This window comes from Nicotiana tomentosiformis, chromosome 1 (genome assembly GCF_000390325.3).
Source record: "Nicotiana tomentosiformis chromosome 1, ASM39032v3, whole genome shotgun sequence".
NCBI classification, from domain to species: Eukaryota; Viridiplantae; Streptophyta; class Magnoliopsida; order Solanales; family Solanaceae; genus Nicotiana; species Nicotiana tomentosiformis.
This window is the reverse complement of record NC_090812.1, coordinates 48,052,794-48,074,447: the sequence shown is the minus strand read 5'-3', so window position 1 is coordinate 48,074,447 and position 21,654 is coordinate 48,052,794. Positions and strand designations below refer to the sequence as shown.

The 21,654-nt window shown below is 36.8% G+C and overlaps 1 protein-coding gene across 1 annotated transcript; it reads right to left on the bottom strand.

Moving 5' to 3' along the window:
• Window positions 1–10,157: 10,157 nt before the first annotated feature.
• Window positions 10,158–12,771, bottom strand: LOC104088223 (1-aminocyclopropane-1-carboxylate synthase). Its single transcript, XM_009592866.4, has 4 exons — window positions 12,486–12,771; window positions 12,210–12,341; window positions 11,948–12,108; window positions 10,158–11,196 (listed from the first exon to the last, which is right to left on the bottom strand). The coding sequence occupies exons 1-4, from the start codon at window positions 12,654–12,656 to the stop codon at window positions 10,191–10,193; spliced, it is 1,470 nt and encodes a 489-aa protein (XP_009591161.1). The 5' UTR covers window positions 12,657–12,771; the 3' UTR covers window positions 10,158–10,190.
• Window positions 12,772–21,654: the final 8,883 nt, after the last annotated feature.

Below are 21,654 nucleotides of genomic sequence, written 5' to 3'. Positions count from 1 at the left end.
GGAGAAAATCACTTTAGTCGAACATCTGCCCGAGCGAAAGGTATACCTGGGCACGGGGTTAGATCCCGAGCTCAGAAAAAAGCTTATTCAATTTCTGATAGCTAACATGAACTGTTTCGCTTGGTCCCATCTTGACATAACAGGGATCCCACCGGAAATAGCCACTCATAGACTGAGCTTGGATCCAAAATTACGTCCGATAAAGCAAAAAAGAAGGCCCCAGTCCGAGGTCAAACATGCCTTCATCAAGGACGAAGTAACCAAACTTCTTAAAATAGGATCCATTCGAGAAGTTAAATACCCCGAATGGCTAGCAAATGTGGTGGTTGTCCCTAAGAAAAGAAACAAACTTAGAATGTGTATAGATTATAAAGACTTGAACAAAGCATGCCCTAAGGATTTCTTTCCTTTGCCTAGCATCGATCGTATGATTGATGCCACGGCCGGCCACGAGACTCTCAGTTTTCTCGATGCCTACTCTGGGTACAACCAGATACAAATGAACCCGGAGGATCAAGAAAAGACCTTGGTTGTCACTAAGTACGGTACCTATTGTTATAACGTAATGCCATTCGGTCTAAAAAATGCTGGTACAACTTATCAATGCCTAGTAAATTGAATGTTCGAAAAACAAATAGGAAAATCAATGGAAGTTTATATTGATGACATGTTAGTTAAGTCCCTGCGAGCAGAAGACTATTAAATCACTTGCAGGAAACTTTCGACGTACTAAAGAAGTACAATATGAAGCTCAACCCCGAAAAATATGCATTCGGGGTTGGCTCGGGCAAGTTTCTTGGTTTCATGGTGTCCAACCGAGGAATCAAAATCAACCCCGATAAAATCAAAGCTATCGAGGACATCACGGTAGTAGATAATGTGAAGGTCGTGCAAAGGTTAATGGGGAGAATAGCCGCCTTGGGACGATTCATTTCGAGATCCTCAGATAGGAGCCACCGATTTTTCTCACTGCTTAAGAAGAAAAGCAACTTTCCATGGACTCTGGAATGCCAGCACGCTTTGGAAGAACTAAAGCGGTATATATCAAGCCCGCCTCTGCTTCATACCCCGAAAGTGGACGAACAGCTTTATTTGTACTTAGCTGTCTCGGAGATAGCGGTTAGTGGAGTCTTGGTTCGAGAAGAACGAGGTATGCAATTCCTTATTTATTATGTCAGTCGGACCTTAGGCAAGGTCGAAACTAGATATCTACACTTAAAAAATTAGCACTTGCTTTAATAAGCGCCTCTAGGAAACTAAAATCATATTTTCAATCTCAGCCGATACATATTTTCATAACTTATCCTCTTCGAAATATTTTGTGCAAACCCGAGCTTTCAGGTCGATTGGCCAAATGGGCCATAGAAATCGGTGGGTACGATATCGAGTATCGACCCCGAACCGCTATCAAGTCTCAAATCTTAGCAGACTTCGTGGCTGACTTTTCGCGAACCCTCATGCCCGAGATTGAAAGAGAGCCACTTACAAAATTGGGTACCTCTTCGGGAGTCTGGACCCTTTTCACGGACGGTGCCTCGAACGCGAAGGGATCCGGATTAGGCATTGTACTAAAATCACACACGGGTAATGTAATTAGACAGCCTATCAGAACTACAAAATTGACTAACAATGAGGCCGAGTATGAGGCCATGATTGTAGGTATCGAACTAGATAAAAGCTTGGGAGCAGAGATCATAGAATCTAAGTGTGATTCCCTCCTCGTGATAAACTAAGTTAACGTGACTTTTGAAGTCTGAGAAAATCGAATGCAAGGGTACTTGGATAAATTACAGGTGACTCTACATCAATTTAAAGAATGGACTTTGCAACATGTACCCAGAGAACAGAACGGCGAGACTGACACTCTTGTGAACTTAGGTTCATCGGTCGAAGATGACAAACTCAACTCGGGTACTGTCGTACAACTCATAAAATCGGTGATCGAAGAAGGTCACGCCGAGATAAATTCTACAAGTCTAACCTGGGATTGGAGAAACAAATATATAGAGTACTTCAAGAACAGGAAGCTTCCATCAGATCCAAAGGAATCGAGAGCTTTGCGCACAAAGGCAACACAATTCACCCTATCCGAAGACGGAACGCTATTCAGAAGGACTTTTGATAGACCATTGGCAATATGTTTGGGACCAGGAGATACTGATTACATACTACAGGAAATTCACGAGGGCACTTGTGGAAATCATTCCGGTGCCGATTCGCTGCTCCACAAAGTGTTCAGAGCAGGGTATTATTGGACCGATATGAGCAAAGAGGCAAAGGAGTTCGTTCAAAAATGCGACAAATGCCAAATACATGCGCCCGTGATTCATCAACCCGGGGAGCTACTCCATTCGGTCCTATCTCTATGGCCTTTCATGAAATGGGGAATGGACATCGTCGCCCCCCTCCCATCGGCCCCAGGTAAAGCTCAGTTTATTTTGTTTATGACTAATTATTTTTTTAAATGGGTTGAAGCACAGGCTTTTGAGAAAGTCAGAGAAAAAGAAGTGATAGATTTCATTTGGGACCACATCATATGTCGATTTGGGGTGCCAGCCGATATTGTATGTGATAATGGAAAATAATTTATCGGCAGCAAAGTAACTAAATTTTTCGAGGATCACAAGATCAAAAGGATCCTATCAACACCGTACCATCCCAGCGGAAACGGACAAGCCGAATCGACCAACAAAACCATCATCCAAAATCTTAAGAAGAGATTGACCAATGCCAAAGGAAAATAGAGAGAAATACTGCCCGAGGTCCTATGGGCATATCGCACAACATCGAAATCCAGTACTGGAGCAACACCATTCTCGTTGGCCTATGGCGCCAAAACTCTGATCCCGATTGAGGTCGGAGGACCTAGCATCAGGTTTCGATATGCAACAAAGGAGTCGAATAATGAGACCATGAACACGAGCCTGGAATTATTGGACAAAAGATGAGAGGCCGCTCTCGTCCGATTGGCCGCCCAAAAATAGCGGATCGATAGATACTACAATCGAAGAACCAATCTTCGTCATTTCAAAATCGGGGACTTGGTACTAAGAAAAGTCACCCTCAACACCTGAAAACCGAATGGAGGGAAACTGGGTCCGAACTGGGAAGGATCATATCAGGTCCTCGAAATCATCGGAAAGGGGTCCTACAAGCTCAGCGTGATAAACGGCAAACAACTACCGAGCAATTGAAACATTTCGCACCTAAAATGATACTACTGCTAAGGTACGACCCTCCCATGTTTATTTATATTTCAAAATTAACCCTTGCAGGTGTTCGGCCAGAAACATGTATGGATTATTCAACTCAAAGCCTTTAGGCCTGAAAGCACGCGTTGCACTCTTTTTCCCTTAGACCGATTTTGTCCCAAATGGGTTTTTCGGTAAGGTTTTTAATGAGGCAACCATTGATCGTGCTAACTTAGAACAATTCAACATTATCTGAAGCCTCTTTACAATCAACCTCGAATACTAGGGGAGATTATCCTCAAATATATCAAGTTCGATTATCAAGTTTGATGCAAGAAAGTTACTTCATGACAATAGGGTTTCGATAGGAAAATTTGTAAGGGCCAGATAGTCAAAACAAGCCATGCCCATGTAGTTTGCCCGAGCCCTGGCACAAAACATGAATGCATGTATAATGACTTATAAAGAGAAATTTCTTTTTTACCGATATTTTATATCCCAGAAAAATTCCTCTATCTCGTGATATATTATGCAAACAGGCTTAAGGGCTATTCTTATTTTGAGTTAGAGCAAATCCTCACTCGACTATAAAGCCTAAAGGCTACCCTAACTCGAGTTCGAGCAACCATTCTCACTCGGGGACTATCTATCGAGCCGAAGGGCTGCCATTAATTCAAGTTCGAGAAATCATTCTCACTCGACTACAAAGCCCAAGGGCTACCTTATTTCGAGTTCGAGCAAGTCCTCACTCGACCACTAAGCCTAAAGGTTATTTTTATTTCGCGTTCGAGCAAATCCTCACTCGACTATAAAGCCTAAGGGCTACCCTAACTCGAGTTTGAGCAACCATTCTCACTCGGGAACTATCTATCGAGCCCAAGGGCTGCCATTAATTCGAGTTCGAGAAATCATTCTCACTCGACTACAAAGCCTAAGGGCTACCTTATTTCGAGTTCGAGCAAGTCCTCACTCGACCACTAAGCCTAAGGGCTATTCTTATTTCGAGTTCGAGCTAATCCTCTTTCGACTATAAATCCTAAGGGCTATCCTAACTCGAGTTCGTGCAACCATTCTCACTCGGGGACTATCTATCGAGCCTAAGGGCTGCCATTAATTCGAGTTAGAGAAATCATTCTCACACGACTAAAAAGCCTAAGGTCTACCTTAATTCAAGTTCGAGTAAACACTCACTCGGCTGAAAAGCCTAAGGGCTACCTTAATTCGAGTTCAAGCAAACACTCGCTCGATCACAAAGCCTAAAGGCTACCTTAGTTCGAGTTCAAGAAATCACTCTCACTCGGTCGAAAAAGCCTAAAGGCTACCTTAGCTCGAATTCGAGCAAATCATTTCACTGGAACTCTATTCGTCGAGTCTAAAAGCTATCTCAGTTCGAGTTCGGGGACTACCTACAAAGAAAGGTCGAGTTTGAACATTCGCTCGGACCTTCAAGTAATTATCTCGTGCTAAGACACTTTTTGGCCTTTGTATAAATTAACAAGAAAGGCAAAAGATTCAGAGACCATAAAAGAAAGAAAGTTTTATATATACCAGAAATCATTTACAAAGGCACCATGGCCCGATCAAGTTTTTCTACAAAAGACCAAAACGGTCTTAAAAGAAAGAAGAAAAATGCTAAAAGGACTTAATCCTCTCCAGGAGAAGCATCTTCTCCCTCGAGGCCTCCTTCGCTCTCAGAACCGCTCATACTCCCGATATCATCATCATCGAGAAAGGTCAACACTTTCGTTTCTGCTTCAAGCTCTTTTGCATTCTCGATCTCGACTGTAAGATCGAAGCCATGAGTGTGGATCTCGTCTAGAGTCTCCCTTCGAGATTGGCATTTAGCATGCTCAACAACCCAATTTGCTCGAGCTTGAGCATCATCGGCAACCTCTTTTGCTCGAATCTGAGCAGCTTCAGCATCAGACCGATAAACAGCCACCATTACATCGGCATTAGCCATGGCTATTTCGGCCTCTGATTTGGCCGCTTCCAGTTCTGAGGCCAGTCTCTCTGGATCAGAAGTCATTGAGCCCAACCGATACTGGAACTCCTCGATATTCTTGGCTTGCACCAAGGTTTTCTCTTTTAAGCTTCGGAGTTGGACCTCAGCCGAAGCCAGCTGTGTTCGGGTAGTCTCTTTCTTTGAGGCGAGGCGGTCCGTATTCTTTTTCCACTCCTCAGCCTCTGATTTCACTACATCCACTTCAGCACGAAGCTGCCTAATCACTTCAAACGTTTACTCAACCTGTGGGATCGAGTTATTAGCCATCAATTCCGAGTCGATATCATTAAAACCAAAGATTCTTTGTACCTGCTCGGCCAACTCAGTTTGTTCTTTCCAAGATACTTCCAGCTCGGACTGAAGTCGTTTTACTTCTCCTTCTCTCTACCCACCGAGAAGCTTTAAGGCATCTCTCTCCTTGGTAAGCCTTCGAACTTCGGCCTTGTACCGGCTCAGCTCCCCTCGGGATTGAAGAAATACCTCATGATGAAGCGCAAAAGCCTACGAAAATAAGAAGGGATTATGCAAGGAAAGGAAAACACAAGTATGAAAATTAGCAAAGAAAATATGAACTTACCCGGTTCAGGGCTTGTTGGGACTCGTTCAAAAGGCAAGGCACTCCCACCTCGCTCGAGCTCTTTTTCGGAGCCTCCGAGTCACCCAGACCGGTGATGTCTTCTACAACGATAAAATAATCATGGAAAGGATCCTCCCCTCCGTGAGCTCTTTCCCCGTGACAAGTTCCCACAGCGTGAGCGTGACGTATCATCGATTAGGATAAATAAGGGAAAGAGAGGGAATCCCCGATCTCTATCACCCCGAGTAGGTCTTTTGGGCCACCGCCTCCGTCATCGGAAGCCCCAAACTCAGTTTGCGCACTGGCATTCGCCGTCTGTTCGACGGTCTCTTTACCCCGAGGTAAAAGATCCTCGGTCTCCAAAGGCTCGGGAACTTGGGTCGAAGTCCCCTCCCCGACCTCCTCAAGCCTAGTCGGAGCGGTATCAACTACCACCGATACCGAAGTATTCTGAGTATCGGTGCTAGCCCGGGCACAAGCCAACATCCCGGAATCATTTTCTTCTTCTTTTTCATCCCTTAGACTCAGGACCGACTCCATAGTCAAAGGGATTATGTTCACCTTGGGTTTTCGAGCCACTCTCTTTTTGGGTTTCTGACCCTTGGAGTCTGAGGCCCTTTTTCTCTTAAACGCCTTCTCCGATTTTGAGATAGGCGGTAGAATATTTTCATCACCTGATGGGGGTCTCATAATCGCACCTTTTCCGAGACCTACAAAGAAAGGAAAGTGAGAAAAACTTATGCCCGAAAAAATACTAGAATAGATGGGTGAGCCAAAATAAAAGCTTACCATAGGTACGAGATTCCCATCGACTCTTCGACAAATCGCGCCATGAGCGCTCGGCAAATGATGACGTTGAGACCAAGTTTTTGATCCAGTTCTCGAGGTGGGGAATCGCTCCCGGCATCCAAGCAACGGCTGCATCAAGAAAGATACTAATAAGAAAGGATGAAGAAGTAAAATAATAAACAGAAATTTAAAACAGGACCATACTCACGTTTCATGTTCCATTTCTCAGGAAACGGCATGCTCTTAGTCGGGATCAAGTCCGAGGTCTTCACTCGAACAAATCAGCCCATCCAGCCCCGATCCTTGTCTTCATCTATACTCGAGGTGAATACCTTGGTGGCACGATGTTTTAGCTTTATCAGCCCGCCTCGGTAATGTCGAGGGTTGTATAATCTTATGAGGTGGTCGAGGGTGAAGAGAAGCCCATAGATTTTGCTCACAAAAAAACGAATCAAGATCACGATCCTCCAGAAAGAAGGATGAATTTGGCCGAGGGTCACTGGCATTTCTTGCAAAAGTCGATGATGACTGGATCGAGGGGACCCGGCGTGAAAGGGTAAGTGTAAACACTCATATACCCTTCCACGTGAGTAGTGATCGATTCCTCCGTTGTCGGTATCATGACCTCTTTGTTTACCCAATTACAGTCTTTCTTCACCGTATCGAGGAGACTTTTTGGTATCGAGCATATGTACCTCGATACCGGCTCGCATCGACCGGCAACCGAAGAGGGTTTGTCAACTTTAAAATCAGAATCAATAACACATACCCCCCTCCCCCGGGAACGAGTTCTTCAAGGAGTGGCTCCACCATCGTTTTATCACCGGCCGGCCGAGATGAGGAAGCAGCCTCTTTCTGAGGAACGTTTTTAGATATCTTGGCCATCTAGGTTTTCAAAGAACAAAGAAGACGAGAAATTGAAATATTTCAGTGTTTGATGAAGAACAAACAAAGAACTTTTCAGAACTTGGAAATAGATAATTTTGGAGAAGACGAAGAACTGTGAAAGATAGAATGAGAAGAGTTGAAAGTAAAAGGTTTAAAATAATGAAGAATGGGGGGCTATTTATAGGTTTGGCGATGACAGTTCAAAATCAGCAGTGGCCGACCATCGTCTGACGTACATTTAATGCCTTAGTAACTGAACCTACGGGATATTTATCACTTACGTCATGGTCGGGCTAGATGCAAACGTCAGTATATATCTAGTCATATCGCTGGGAAATCATGTCGTTTCTCGCCATATTCTTCCCGAGAAACGAGGGGACTATCTGTATACGGTCAAAACTGGTTTTGCCCTTCGTGTAATTAGTCAAGATTGGAACATGATGGACCAAGGGTCGTCTTCATAATATCGAGATGAGATCCGAAGCCAGGTTATCAAACTCAAGATTCAGGGACCGATCAATACCGAGCTCAAAGTCAATATCGAGCTCGATTCAATACCGAGCTCAAAGTCAATATCGAGCTCGAGTCAATACCGAGCTCGAGTCGATATCGAGTTCGAGTCAATACCGAGCCCGAGTCAATATCGAGCTCAAGTCGATATCAAGCTCGAGATACGAAGATCGATCAGTACCAACACCAACCAAGATCGAGCTATGAGACAAAGAGTCATTGTAGCCGCACTTAGGGAGAGAATCTCGACGGGAATTAAGAAAAAACTAATTAATCAATCTATCATGGGATCTCCACTATGTATTTTTTATTATATCCAAAGTAGGATTTTTTCTCTCCACTATGTATTTTTTATTATATCCAAAGCAGAATTTTTTTACTATATTAAGAGTGAGTATCATTTCTATAAGGGGAGATTGAACATCCAGAAAAGCAAACATTGATACACTCACATTTTAAAGATTATTATACTGATATATAGCAGAGATTATCCTTTTTGAGTTTTGACATTGATTCATCTTGCTTGTTTATAAATCATTTTCTACTCGATTTGGTTTGTATTTCATTCTTTTTTTACAGTCAATATTCGATATATATTTTCACTTACTTTTCTGATTTGTACCAAGTTATACCACATATCCTTAGAACTACGTATAAATTTAACTATATTCATTTTTCGGGTAAAGACATATGTTTCCAAAGACAAAGTACAAGGCTTAGAGATATGGCCACTCTGGTCAAATATAGGAATTATAACATGAGATGTTCTTTCCTATTTTGAGTTAGCGTTGTGGTCTCTTTGGTTGTGCAAAATTGTTATTTTTGGGTTAATCTTTTTTCATCAATTAAAATTGGCAATTAAGGATTTTTATTAGGAATTTACTTACATGATCTCTTACTCTTTCCCTTTATCAACAATCAGAATCACTACCATAATCTCTTTTTTTCCTCCTTTCGGGAAGACCACGCTCGTAAAATAGTATTTTCCCTTCGTTTCAAATTATGTGAACTCATTTGACTAGATACAGAATTAGAAAAAGAGAGAAGACTTTTGAACTTATGGTGTAAAATGGGGCACATTTATTTTGTGTGGCTATCATAAAGGTAAATTGTTTCCAAATATGGGTCATTCGTAATGGCACGAACTAAAAAGGAAATAGATTCATATAAATTGAAACGGATGGAGTATTTCTTTCTAATTGATATTGTGCATATGAAATTTCCAAAAAACAAAGATCAATCATGATTGCTATATGGTGAAAAGAAGGGAAAAGAATTGTTTTTAGATCACAATGCTAAAATTAATAGGCCATCTTTTAGGCACCAAGAAAAGATTGACACTCAATAAGAAGGAAACTAGATAGATGGCGCTGTATTTTGTTCTCGACTTGTCACTATCAGAAGCAGAAACTTAATCGTCAGAAACGAATGGGAAGTATAATACCCAGAAGGACTCACAAAGTGTAAGAAGAAAAATAAATAAAAGCTTTTTAAACTTATTTAAAATAGGTTGTAGATACTTGTGTGGTTATTCCCATTAAGGATAAAATAAAAAAATTAAAGTTAAATATTTTTTAAATATAAAAATGTGTCTTTTCTTTGGACAAATCAAAAAGGAAAATATGCGTAAATTTGATAAAGGGAGTACAAAAAACTTTTAACTCGAAAAATTAAAATGGCTGGACTTTAAAATGTATATCGTGCTGCTGACGATTCATTTGATCTAGTTTATATCTTATGTCAACTTATTCAAACAACCTTGCAAAATCATAAACTGCAAAATCTGATTACTTTTAATTTTATTGAGAACTTGACATGTGGATTTGGCATACACGTTGATTGATGTACTAATATATATGCTGTTGATGAATGTAGATTTTCAGGAGTAATCCCATACCTGCACATGACCAAAATAAAAACTGGAGTATATTTATCAACTAGAAGTAATCGTGTTACATAATTCTACCTGTACCAAATCCAGAAAGTCGAAGAAATTAAGAGATCCCAAGATCATTGAGAACATTTTCTGATTTCTTAACAAATCCTCAGTCATGATCACATGACTTTCTGCATTTAATTAGACAAATTATGATGTCAAAATAGATCAGTACATGTAAATACATAACAATTATTTCTAAAAAAGAATCATGCTACTACATTCTTCTTTTCTTTTCCTTTATCTTCTTCTTATATAAAAATAAAAATAAAAATAAAAACTAATTCCTCCATTTTAAGTTCTAGCTCGAACGAGTGGTGAATGAGGAATAGGAGATGAAAGTGGTGACAAATTAACACTTTCATCGAACATTCTTTTCGAGAAACTAAGTCGTAGATTGCTCTTTTTCCATTGCTGCTGCTTCTCCATCGCCGTCGACTCATCTCCACTTTTCTTAACACCCACAAACCTCCGAATCCTCGCTAACGCAATGTCCACAGTTTCATCATCCATGTTAGCGAAACAAACTCGGAAAAATCCTGGCTCTTGACAATCAAATGAAGACCCAGGCGAGACATTAAGCTTCACATCATTTATAATCACTCTCCATAACGACATTTCAGCGTCGAAAGTTGACTCTTCCAAAAGTGGTCGCAAATCCATCCAACAAAAGAGTCCCGCATTGCTTCTCAAGCATTTAATTCCAACTTCTTCAAGTCCGTTAGTGAAATGCATGTGTCTTTTCGCCAATCTCTTCGAGCTTTCAGCTAGAAAATTTGCGACGAATTTTTCGTCCGACAACATCTCAGCGAGCAAATGCTGTGTTTGAGTAGAAACTAGACCGAAACTCGACATTTTTCTAGCACAATTAACGACGGTATCGTTGAAAGAATATACGATTCCAATTCTAAATCCTGGTAACCCCATGTCTTTTGAAAGACTGTAGACTATATGAACCAAATCTTTGTTGCAATGGCTCATTTCGTCGTTGAGAATTTCAGCAATGCTGACGAATTGAGGTGTACTGAAGACAGTTGCGGCGTAAATTTCGTCGCAAACGAGGTGGATGTTATGTTGGTTGGTGAAGGTCAAGAGACTTTTCAATGTGTCTCTGTCCAAAGTGGTGCCTAATGGATTTGATGGGTTGGTCAAAATCAAGCCTTTGACTTTGATGTTTGATTTCTGGGCATTTTCATATGCTTCTTTCACAGCTTTTGTAGTGATTTGGAAATTGTTGGAGCTGTCGCAAGGAATTGGAATGAGTTGTACTCCAGTTCTCCATCTTAAGTCCCGGTTAAATCTGCATTAGTTAATTGCCAAATGTTTTTTAGTTAAGAGTACTATATATGGAACAATAATTGACCAAATTGAAAAAGAGAAAGAAAAGTATTGTAACATCCCCACGTGAGTCTTTCACGTTATTTTGTTTTCTTCTTAAAACTGTTAAATTGCTTATTTAGTGAAACAAGAGAATATGTACAAGTGGAGCAGCAATCTTGACTAGTATCTTTAAAATCTTTGACAAGTCGTTATCAATGTCTGAAAGTTTCATATTAGCTCGATAGTTAGTGTCATGGTCAAGCAGGAAAGAGCGTACTCAACTACTCTAAAAAGTTCAGAATAATTGACCACTACGTACCTTAGTCATCTTTTTTATTTGGGGCTTACTTGTCGACAATTGTTATATTACTAATTCCATTTCTCTTATTTTTCCCGAATCAACTACCGAGAATGATATGTAATAGTGTGAATATAGAGCTATATATTTATCCAACTTCACCAACAAACTGGATTCCACTAAAGGAAATTATTACGAAAAATTGAAGAGCTTACGTGGATGAACCCGACAATTAAGATTAAATTCTCCAAGTCAATGGTTACGCCGTCCAACATAAAGAGACACAATAAACTCCCACATTATTTCTTGTTTCTTTTACTTTCCTTTAATGTAATGATCAACATAAAAAGATATGGAAAACGAAATATACTCTATAGAGAATGCAAGAAAGCAAAAAAAATGAAAATATAATAAGTAAAATGAAAATACATACGCTGGGTAATATGGTGAAGGTACTAAGAATGCATCTCCTGCATCAGCCAAACAAAATATAATTGTTTCGTTGGCTCCAGTTGCACCACCAGCCATAACTACTCTCTCAGGATCAAACGTAACCCTTCCCCCTCTTGTTTTTTCCATAAATTTCGCAATAGCCTGCAACAGATATAATATAATATAATTAAACTCATATTATTCTGACGAGGTTTTACATTATCAGTGCAATTTAACTGACTGTTGCGTGATACTATACGTACTCTTCTGAATTCAGGTAGGCCGTGATAATCTTGGAAGTTGGCAATGGCCCTGAAAGACTTGATTCCTTCAGTAGTGCAAATTGAAGCGTTTGGGTTTCTCTTAATCCATTCCTCAATCAAGTCAAAACAAAGCTGCAAACAAATTTGACAAACCGAGGTGAGAACTATATATATATATATATAAGCATCCATCATCTTCTTAATTCAGAGAAAGCAAATATAGTGAAGAACATAGAAATCATAAAGGAATTCTGAATCATAAGTTTGAGTAAAAACCTGATTTTCTGCAAGACCCATTTGGATAACACCATTAGGGTTCTTCAAAGGGTGAAAAGGATCGTTATCGTATGCTTTCCATCCATCGAAATATGGCGAGTTTTCGCCATGTTCTTCATTAGTAGCGAGCTTAGACAAGATTGAGTTGTTCTTCTCATTCTCAAATCCCATTTTTCTTAACGAGTTTAAAGTTAAAAAAAAATATTGGAGAAGATAATGAAGATGGGATCAATATATATATATATATATATATGTGACTACTTCTGTCTATAGAAAAGCTGGTTGCTTAGCTTGTAGTGGTGTTGGGAAGAGAATGAGGAATAAGTGAGGGATATATATAGGGAGAAGGACTGAAGTAGCGAAACACCAAATAACGTAGGAGAATATTAGATGGCAATAAAAATAGAAAAGTCTATTTCAATGTTCAAAAGCTTGGAAAATAAAAGTACCCAAGAAAAGAAAGAAACTATGATTCTTACTTTTTTTTTCCTCTTTCTTTTTGTTGGTTAGACGAGTGGGTATTTGACTAATTCAGTCGTAATTGCTTGCGTCTGAAATGAAATTTAATGTTTCAAGCTAGAAGCTACACGTGAGAAGGAAAAAAAGGTTGAATTTGGTAGTAGCTACTAGTATTTTATTTTCATTTCTTTTTTATTTTTCAAGTACTATGGTGCTTTGATTTTTCATTTGAATGGAGGCTTAATTATCATGGGCTGCTTGGCTTAGTCTTGGTTAGGCTCGTATTCCTCGCTCATCACAATATTTTGGTATCAAATAGTAAAAATGTGGGGGAATTAATTCTTGTGTTTCTGTTTGTTAGAGGAAGTTTCCCAACAAGCAGCACATAGAAAATGCATCCATGACTTTTCGAAGCTTGTATTGGTCATTAAAACACAAATCGAATAATATAGTAGTAAAATTTGACTATGTTATGTTAACTAGACTATTGTTGAATTTTTTTCCGCTTTCTATGGGCTGGTCATTATATTTTTAAGATGGGTCTATTAATAATTAATTAGCATTTTCAAATTATTTGCAGCATTCGACAATCGACATGGTACTAACTAAATAATAACCTGAATAGAATTGACGTGCTAAATACTTGTTAATTAACTCGAGTTATGTGGCCCAAATCTTGGGATTGCCAACGGTAGCGACCAAAGAATTTAGAGTCAATGAATTCTGCTCCTAATCTATGTCTCAATTTTTTGTCCACCTGCGCGCACACACATATAATTTGAGCTAGACTTAACAAGTTGGACAGTCTAGATCCGCCACTAATAGCCCAAGGTGCAGAGTTATCTATTTTATGTCTTGTATTGTACTTCCAAGCAGAGTTTCAACTTTCATGCACTATAGTTAGACCCTCGATCAGTGTAGTTCAAAGGTGAATATGCTCGTTTATTGCATGGACTACCAAGGTATTACTCGATCTTCTCTCAAAATATAGAATACGCTAGATTTATAGTTATACAATTTGAATGGGAAAAAAAAAAGATCAATACAGTAAAATGTGTTTGATTAAAACAGGCATTTAGTAATAGCTACTAAATCCGAATTCCGTACAAGGACGGAATTAAGGAAGTATAGTAATAGAATTATTCATATCCAAAATGAGGACATAACTTGTGACAACGAGAAACGAATTGTTTCTGCAGTACCGACTATTACTTGAAATGGGGATTGCTTGTTCCTGTTTTTTTGGGAGGTCAACAAGACACGTCTGGAAAATTGGGACTTGACTGATTAGAGTGTGTGTGTGTGTGTATTTTTTGTGTTTGATAACGTGGGTAGTTCCAATTCCTTGTGATGAATCAAACAATCCAAGATTCATGTGGGACGGTTCCTTTAGAATTCAGAAACTCAATTAAAACCTTTGGTTTCAATTATTGAATGCACCGACCAAGAAATTCTTATGGACATAATATTGCCCTAATCGAAATCATTTGCATTTCCTAACCAAATCTTTATGCGGAAACAATGGTATTGCAAGGAACCATACGTATATTTTTTCGGTTAAGAATTTAAGTCATATATACTGATTATATAATATTATTTTTTTATGTTCTCGATTTAGTTTAACCTCTGATAGTAAGTTATCATATTTACCACATTATCAAGCAACGTTTATGAAATAGATTTACTTGTAATTACTTTATAACTTAATAACTAATAGTGTAAATATTTTTTATACCTTCAGTATATAGAATTTAATTATTTTAATAATATATTAAATTAGATGCAAAGTTACAAAGATGTAGAAAACTAGGTCAAATGGTCAATCCCTTGCAGATCAAATTAAACTTGAGAGAAAGAGGCATACTCAATGTTTTTACATTAAATGTCTAGATCCAAACATGGAAAATATGACAATGCAAGATTAGTTTTGGACGTTCTCGATCGGTTGGTTAACTGTATGAATATACGATTAATGAAACTTCATCATTCTTTGACTTTCATATGATATGTTATTCAGAGAAGATCACTCGTTTTGTTCATTTCTTAAAATCCCACTTGGAATTACTTTATCTTGCCTACTGATGAATCAAAATCCATATCTTGACACATAATTTTATATATATATATATATATATATATTTAATTTGTTTGTCCTCTAATTTTCTTTCCAATTACCCGTAATCAATTATGTCAATATCATATAGAGTCAACACAATCAATATAGGGAAAACATACTTATAAATGTTTTGACTCCGTAATCAAGCTCTTAGGTACTCTTACTTTTACTTTGTACCAGGAAGAAAATTTCATGCTCTATCGTGTTCTTACTCGCTTATCCAAACAAAATTTAATTACATTGAGATACAAAAAAGAGAATAATAGTTTAGATATCCGTATAGAGTCGAAAATACAGACAGAGTAATCATTCATTTTCTTTGTATCAAATACCGAAGGATCATTATATTGAAGAAACTTCATTTCTCAAATAAATTTCTTGTCAACCTGAGTGGAATCTCCGAAATTAACCATTATGCTTATTAGATTACGAATGATGATAGCTGAAAAAAAAGATTAAAGTAATACAATTAATAATTCAACGGAGCAAACGAAACACTAATGCTACCATTCCCACAATAAGCATAAAGCATTTTCACATCCATACTTTGGGCATGGGCAGATTAAGCTCAATGCCGCAGATTAATTAACTAATTAATTATTAGTAATATCAATCACGAAAAAAGTTGGAGATTTGAAATGATTTCACAATCCAAGGTAAGATTGCGTCCATACTGAGAAAGATTTAAGTATAGTTTAGTAGTTGGTAGAGAAGGACTTCAAAAACCTAATAATCAAGAGATGCTTATCCATAAGCTTAAAATTGTTCGTTTCTTAATTCTTTCCACAAATGTTTGAGAATTTTTGTAATTGCGTGTAAAATGGATAGAATTTTGACTTTCTTCGTCACAAAAGTGAATAGAAGCCATTTACGTGGAGCTTAAGCAATAATATTTGCATGCTTGCTGGCTAGATGACCTGGTGAGTCCGGCCTTTGATTTCAACTCCAACTATTTTCATACTATTAGTCTACCTTTGATCAAGACTTCAACCCCATTTTTCTCTATGTATACGTGAAGACATCGACGGATTCAAAATTTTATATCAATGAATACACAGTACTATATATATATTAAGTCAATTACTATATTTTGTAGCAATAGGTGCAAATAAGATACATGTGTGGCCACAGTTAAAATTACTCTATATGTAAACTAAGTATAAGAAAGAATTTTGAGTTTTACGCAAATGCACGAACTTTCAAAAAACTTTGGTCATTTATTAAAGTGTTTTGGTAATTGACTTTAAATTAATATGCAAAAATATTATCATGGACAATCGAGAATCACACATCTAAATCCAGACCTTTATGTGATGCCTATAGTTACCTACTATAAGCATAGATCAATTAGGTATGTCATGGCTCTATTTTGTCAAAGACAATAGGAATGTTGGTATCATTATATATGTTTTTCTAACTTTGAAAGTTAAGCTTCAGACGCTCATGGCCACATTTAATATGATTTTTAGCCAAAACAAAAGCCAGTTTATGCCGCAGAAATTTGGCTGCCAAACCTGAAACGTCCACGTGCTACGCGTAACATATATGCCAACGTGACTGTCCAAATAACTTAGAATATTTTTTCTTTGTTGTTTTAAGAGGTATCAATTTGAAAATGTCTATGCTTGAAAGTCACGTAGCTACATTAGTTTTCCCATCACTCTTCATTTGATAAATAGCTACTAATAGTGATGAATTCAAAATTTTAATTCAGTAAATATTAGATATTATTCTTTGTGATAATAAGTTTGAATTTAGTATAAATATATATATATATATATATATATATATATATATATATATATAGAGAGAGAGAGAAAGAGAGAGAATTTTATGTATATCAAGTTGGGTGTGCCTACACGGCTACACCTATTTGCCTTTTATCAGATCATGCAAAATTGTAGCATCATCAAAGACGAATACAAAATGTGAAGTTTATTTAAAGAGAACAACAACAACAACAACAACAACAATAACCCAATATAATTTTACTAGTGGGGTCTGGGGAGTGTCATTCAAAATTATATCAATTTTTATTTGAATAACAAACTTTTAAAAATAAACTTTAAGCAAGCAGAAGCTAAATAAAAAGAATTACCATAAAATACAATATTTTAATTAAAGAACTAAATATTGTACTAGTTGAAGAAAAGGCTGTTTGACGTCCAAATATGTATAATTACTCAACTTTTTGCATCAATCAAATCATAGAAAATAAAAAGTTCAAAAGCATGAGAGAAAAAAATTGTTATAAATACTTTAGACAAAGGTAAGGTTCAAAGCAAAATCCATGTTTGAGACGTTAGCTCCACGCATGGGCATGAGTCAATCTTTTCATCTTGAATCTTACTTTTACTAAATAAATAAATACTTTTAAGTTAATGAAGTCAAAGGCTAGCTGATCTGTTGACTCGCATGGAGTATATATTTGGAAGTCAGCTAAGAATTTCGCCCTTCTTAGGGATTCAATTGGACCCACCTGTCAGGTTGTTTTCCAATAAATTAAATTAAATCCAATTCTTTTTGGCTACGTTTTAAGTTCTCTTGGAATTTTTCCCTAAGTCATACCTGCGAGCTGTAAAGTACGGATAATATCCATGCATTATATATGGTGAGTTAGGGTTTCGATAGATATTTAAAAATCGAATAAATTGATCGTACCGTACTGTATTAAATTTTTTTTAAGGTTTCTTTTAATAAAATTGTCGATTTTTATATAATCTATATCCGTACCGATAATTATGGTATGTTTTTATTTTATGAAAATAAACGAAAAAATACTGAACCATACCGAATAAATTTACATGTGAAATAAAATATATTTATATAAAGGGCAGCCCGGAGCACTAAGCTCCCGCTATGCGCTGGATCCGGGAAAGGGCCGAACCACAAGGGTCTATTATACGCAATCTTACCCTGCATTTCTAAAAGAGGTTGTTTCCACGGCTTGAACCCGTGACCTCCAGGTGACATGGCAGCAAGGAGATCACAGGTTCAAGCCGTGGAAACAACCTCTTGTAGAAATACAGGGTAAGGTTGCGTACAATAGGCCATTGTGGTCCGGCACTTCCCCGGACCCCGCGCATAGCGGGAGCTTAGTGCACCGGGTTGCCCTTTATATAGATATATTTTATTCCACATGTAAATAAAATATATTTATATATAAAGTTTAAAAATAATAATGCATTAAATTTTTTTTTCGGTCTTGAAATTATTTAAAATGGTTACAACAAGTAATTAAACTCAAAATCCTAATTTCCAAACTTATTATGCTACTCATATTGAAACTAAATTGCTTCTGGCATATTCATTAGCAAGACACAAGGTATTCTAGCGATTATGAGTAGCAAACTACAATGTATTGAATATGTTTTCTGTCGTATGATTTAGATTTATCCTTTTGAATATTTAATCTTCTATAGCCTTTATTTTTAAATCCCAACTTGGTTAATATCTTTCCATTCGTGTTGATTTATATTTTATTTATCTTTGCTTAGTTTCTTTTACGTTGTTGTAGAATAGTTGATGGATCTATACTTTGGTCATCTTTCATATTTTCTTAATTCATCACCCTTTAAATAGTAAAAATGTCTAGAGGGTTTTGTGAAGTCCTATGGAAGTACATATGTTAGTGCATGATGAGCCAATTTAGAGTAGCTCCAGAAGAAAGGGGCCAAAATTCAAAAATAGTCAGATTTATAAGTGGTAATTGAAAATAACCACATTTTCAAAAGTAATCGAAATTTAGCCACTTTTCATGTAAAGATAAATCTGAACGAAAACACTGTTCAAAATTCAGAAAATATTCCAGCATAATATACTAGAGTTCAAATTTTTTAGAGAAATTTTCAGAAACCACTATTGTTTAGTGGCTATTAACTTCTTATAGCTACCATATACAAAATTACTTCCTATAGCTACTATTCAGTTATTACGGTAGTGTATTCGATGTATTCGCAGCGCCTAAAAATCAGGGTAGTCCAGCTGTACGCGCATGTATTCACATGTATTCGCGCCATGTATTCATGAATACAGCAGCAAAAAGCGCCTAAAATCAAGGCAACCCAGTTGTACGCGCATGTATTCACATGTATTCGCGCTGATGTATTTATGAATACATCAGTAAAAAGCGCCTAAAATCAGGGTCGTCCCGTTGTATTCACATGTATTCGCGCCATGTATTCATGAATACAGCAGCAAAAAGCGCCTAAAATCAGGCAGTCTAGTTGTACGCGCATGTATTCAAATGTATTCGCGCTACTGTATTCATGAATACAGTAGTAAAAATGCCTAAAATCAGGGCAATCCAGCTGTATGCGCATGTATTCACATGTATTCGCGTCATGTATTCATGAATACAGTAACGGCAATCACCTTTAAAATAGGTATGCCCGGCTATCTAAGAGATAGGGAAAACATAATAGCATATTTCATGCATCAATGGTAATATACCATAAATACTTATTTTGCTATAAAATATAAAAGGTAGTTATAGAAAATAATATTTTAAAATGATTTTGATTTATAATAAATAGGGTGTATACCTTTGATATAGGAGGTAAAATTTCCACTTTTTTATATGTGAACTTCAAGCATAATATACTGGAGTTCCAGCATAATATGTTGGAAGTTCATACGCAGGTGCTCCAATCTCTAGTATATTATGCTGGAACTTCTATGTGCTGGAGTTTTAGCATAATATGATGGGAGTTCATACACATGTGCTCCAATCTCCAGTATATTATGCTGGAACTTTTCGTGTTACAGCAAAATAGTGGCTATTTTTCAATTACCAGTTCAAAAACTGACTAGCCCGTGCTATTTTCACGGATAATTGGGGAATAAGTGTATTAAGAAAAGGAATTTCTCAAGGCTTTACTGGAGGGCTGAAATGCTCCATATTAAGAAATTGTTCATTCCGATGACTCAAAAAAAAAAAATCAAAAGGATTATCTTCCAAAAAAAGAGTAACTTTTTTTCTTCAAACATTATTTTTTTCAAAATCCGTTTGTTAGTTTTTTGCCTCAAAAGTGACAATTAAGGAATTTTTTTTCCATCAAATTTATCTCTTTATTTCTTCTTTATTAATTATTATGTTTTTCCAAAAATTCAATTCTTTTGTCTATGCTTGTAAGCTTCTTGGGACTTCTCATACAGAAGTCAGACTTGCGAGCTGTAAAGCACACACGCGTGCATTATATATGTGAGTAATAGAGTTTTCGTAGAAATTTCATTCACACAAAACCCTGAATTTTCTGTAAGTGTCAATATCAACAATTCTGTGTCCTAAATCTTAATCTTAAAGAGTCAAGATCCTTCTTTTAAATAATTGAGTAATTAGTCACGGAATTACAAGTGTTTATACATTTGAGTAAATCATGATATTGACTGATGATAACAGATGCAGTACAGTGAATGATGTAAAAGAATTTTAAGAGAAAGTACTAGAACTAGCGATATATAGTCTCGAAATATAACGTGAGATGCTTTTTTCTGTTAGTTTGAGTATGTTTAGTCCTTTTAATATTTATGGGTTAGTCTTTTGTCGTCAATCAGGATTAATAATGACCCTTATATTACGCAATGGTACCTTTGTTTTTCTTCTGTTTACACCAAACAGCAAACAGTATACATACATTTTAATTTTCAAGTCTGTATTAATCCAGGCAACCTCGTGTTTAAGGAAATCTGTAGTAATAAACTTAAATACTCATCCCACTGGAATGTTCCTAATACGAATAATTAACTATTAATCCCTATCGAATCTTTTACAAGCACATAGATTTGGTCCTTACTGTAAAATGTTACAGTTTCTAGAGTTATCTAGAAATAGAAGATAAAATATTTCGACTAAAAAAATAAAAATAAAAATACAAAAAGAGGAGAGAAATGAGAGGCAAAATCGCAGTATCACCAATTGAAGAAAGAAAGGATATGGTCCTGATATTTTTATTTTTTTCCCACTTTGTAATGTTCATACCAAAATATTAGGATAGAGATCAATCAGTGTTGACTACAATGTATAAAAAAGGAAAATAATTGTTTCCAAATCACAATACTGAATTTGCAGGTCTTTTTTAGACATTGAGAAATTTGACACTCAAGGAATGAAGAAATTCAGATAGATGGCACTGTATTGTGTCCTCGAATTGTCACAATCAGATGCAGAAATTAAAGAGAGGGGGGATAAGAATGAGCAAGAGTATAATACAAGGAAGTTTAAGCTTCAAAAGTTAAAATGACCAGACTTAAAAATCTAAACCTTGCTGTCTTAATTTATTAAAAATAGTTTGGTATCTGTTTTGGACTATTTTGTATCTGATGTCAACTTGTTCAAGTAACCTTGAGTTTTGAGAAATCATAAACTAGAAATTTGACAAGTAGTTCTTTATCAAGATATGGAATTATGCCTAAATGTAGCTGTTTTATACATCTCTACAGTCATACGCTTGATTAATGAATATTCATGTAAAGAGTTTCTTTAGTAGTGTTTAAACTATTACAGATACAATGATACCTACGCCAAAATGAGAATTACTTTCAAGTAGGAAAACTAATTAAATCTTTAAAAATTGCCCTTGAAGTAAACTTTAC

Excerpts from the sequence above, each read along its gene's own strand:
- LOC104088223 (XM_009592866.4), bottom strand. The coding sequence starts at position 12,656 with ATGGGATTTGAGAATGAGAAGAACAACTCAATCTTGTCTAAGCTCGCT. Across the intron at positions 12,342-12,485 it reads TGGGTCTTGCAGAAAATCAG|CTTTGTTTTGACTTGATTGA; the intron begins GTTTTTACTCAA and ends ATTTGTTTGCAG. Across the intron at positions 11,197-11,947 it reads CCTTCACCATATTACCCAGC|ATTTAACCGGGACTTAAGAT; the intron begins GTATGTATTTTC and ends TAACTAATGCAG.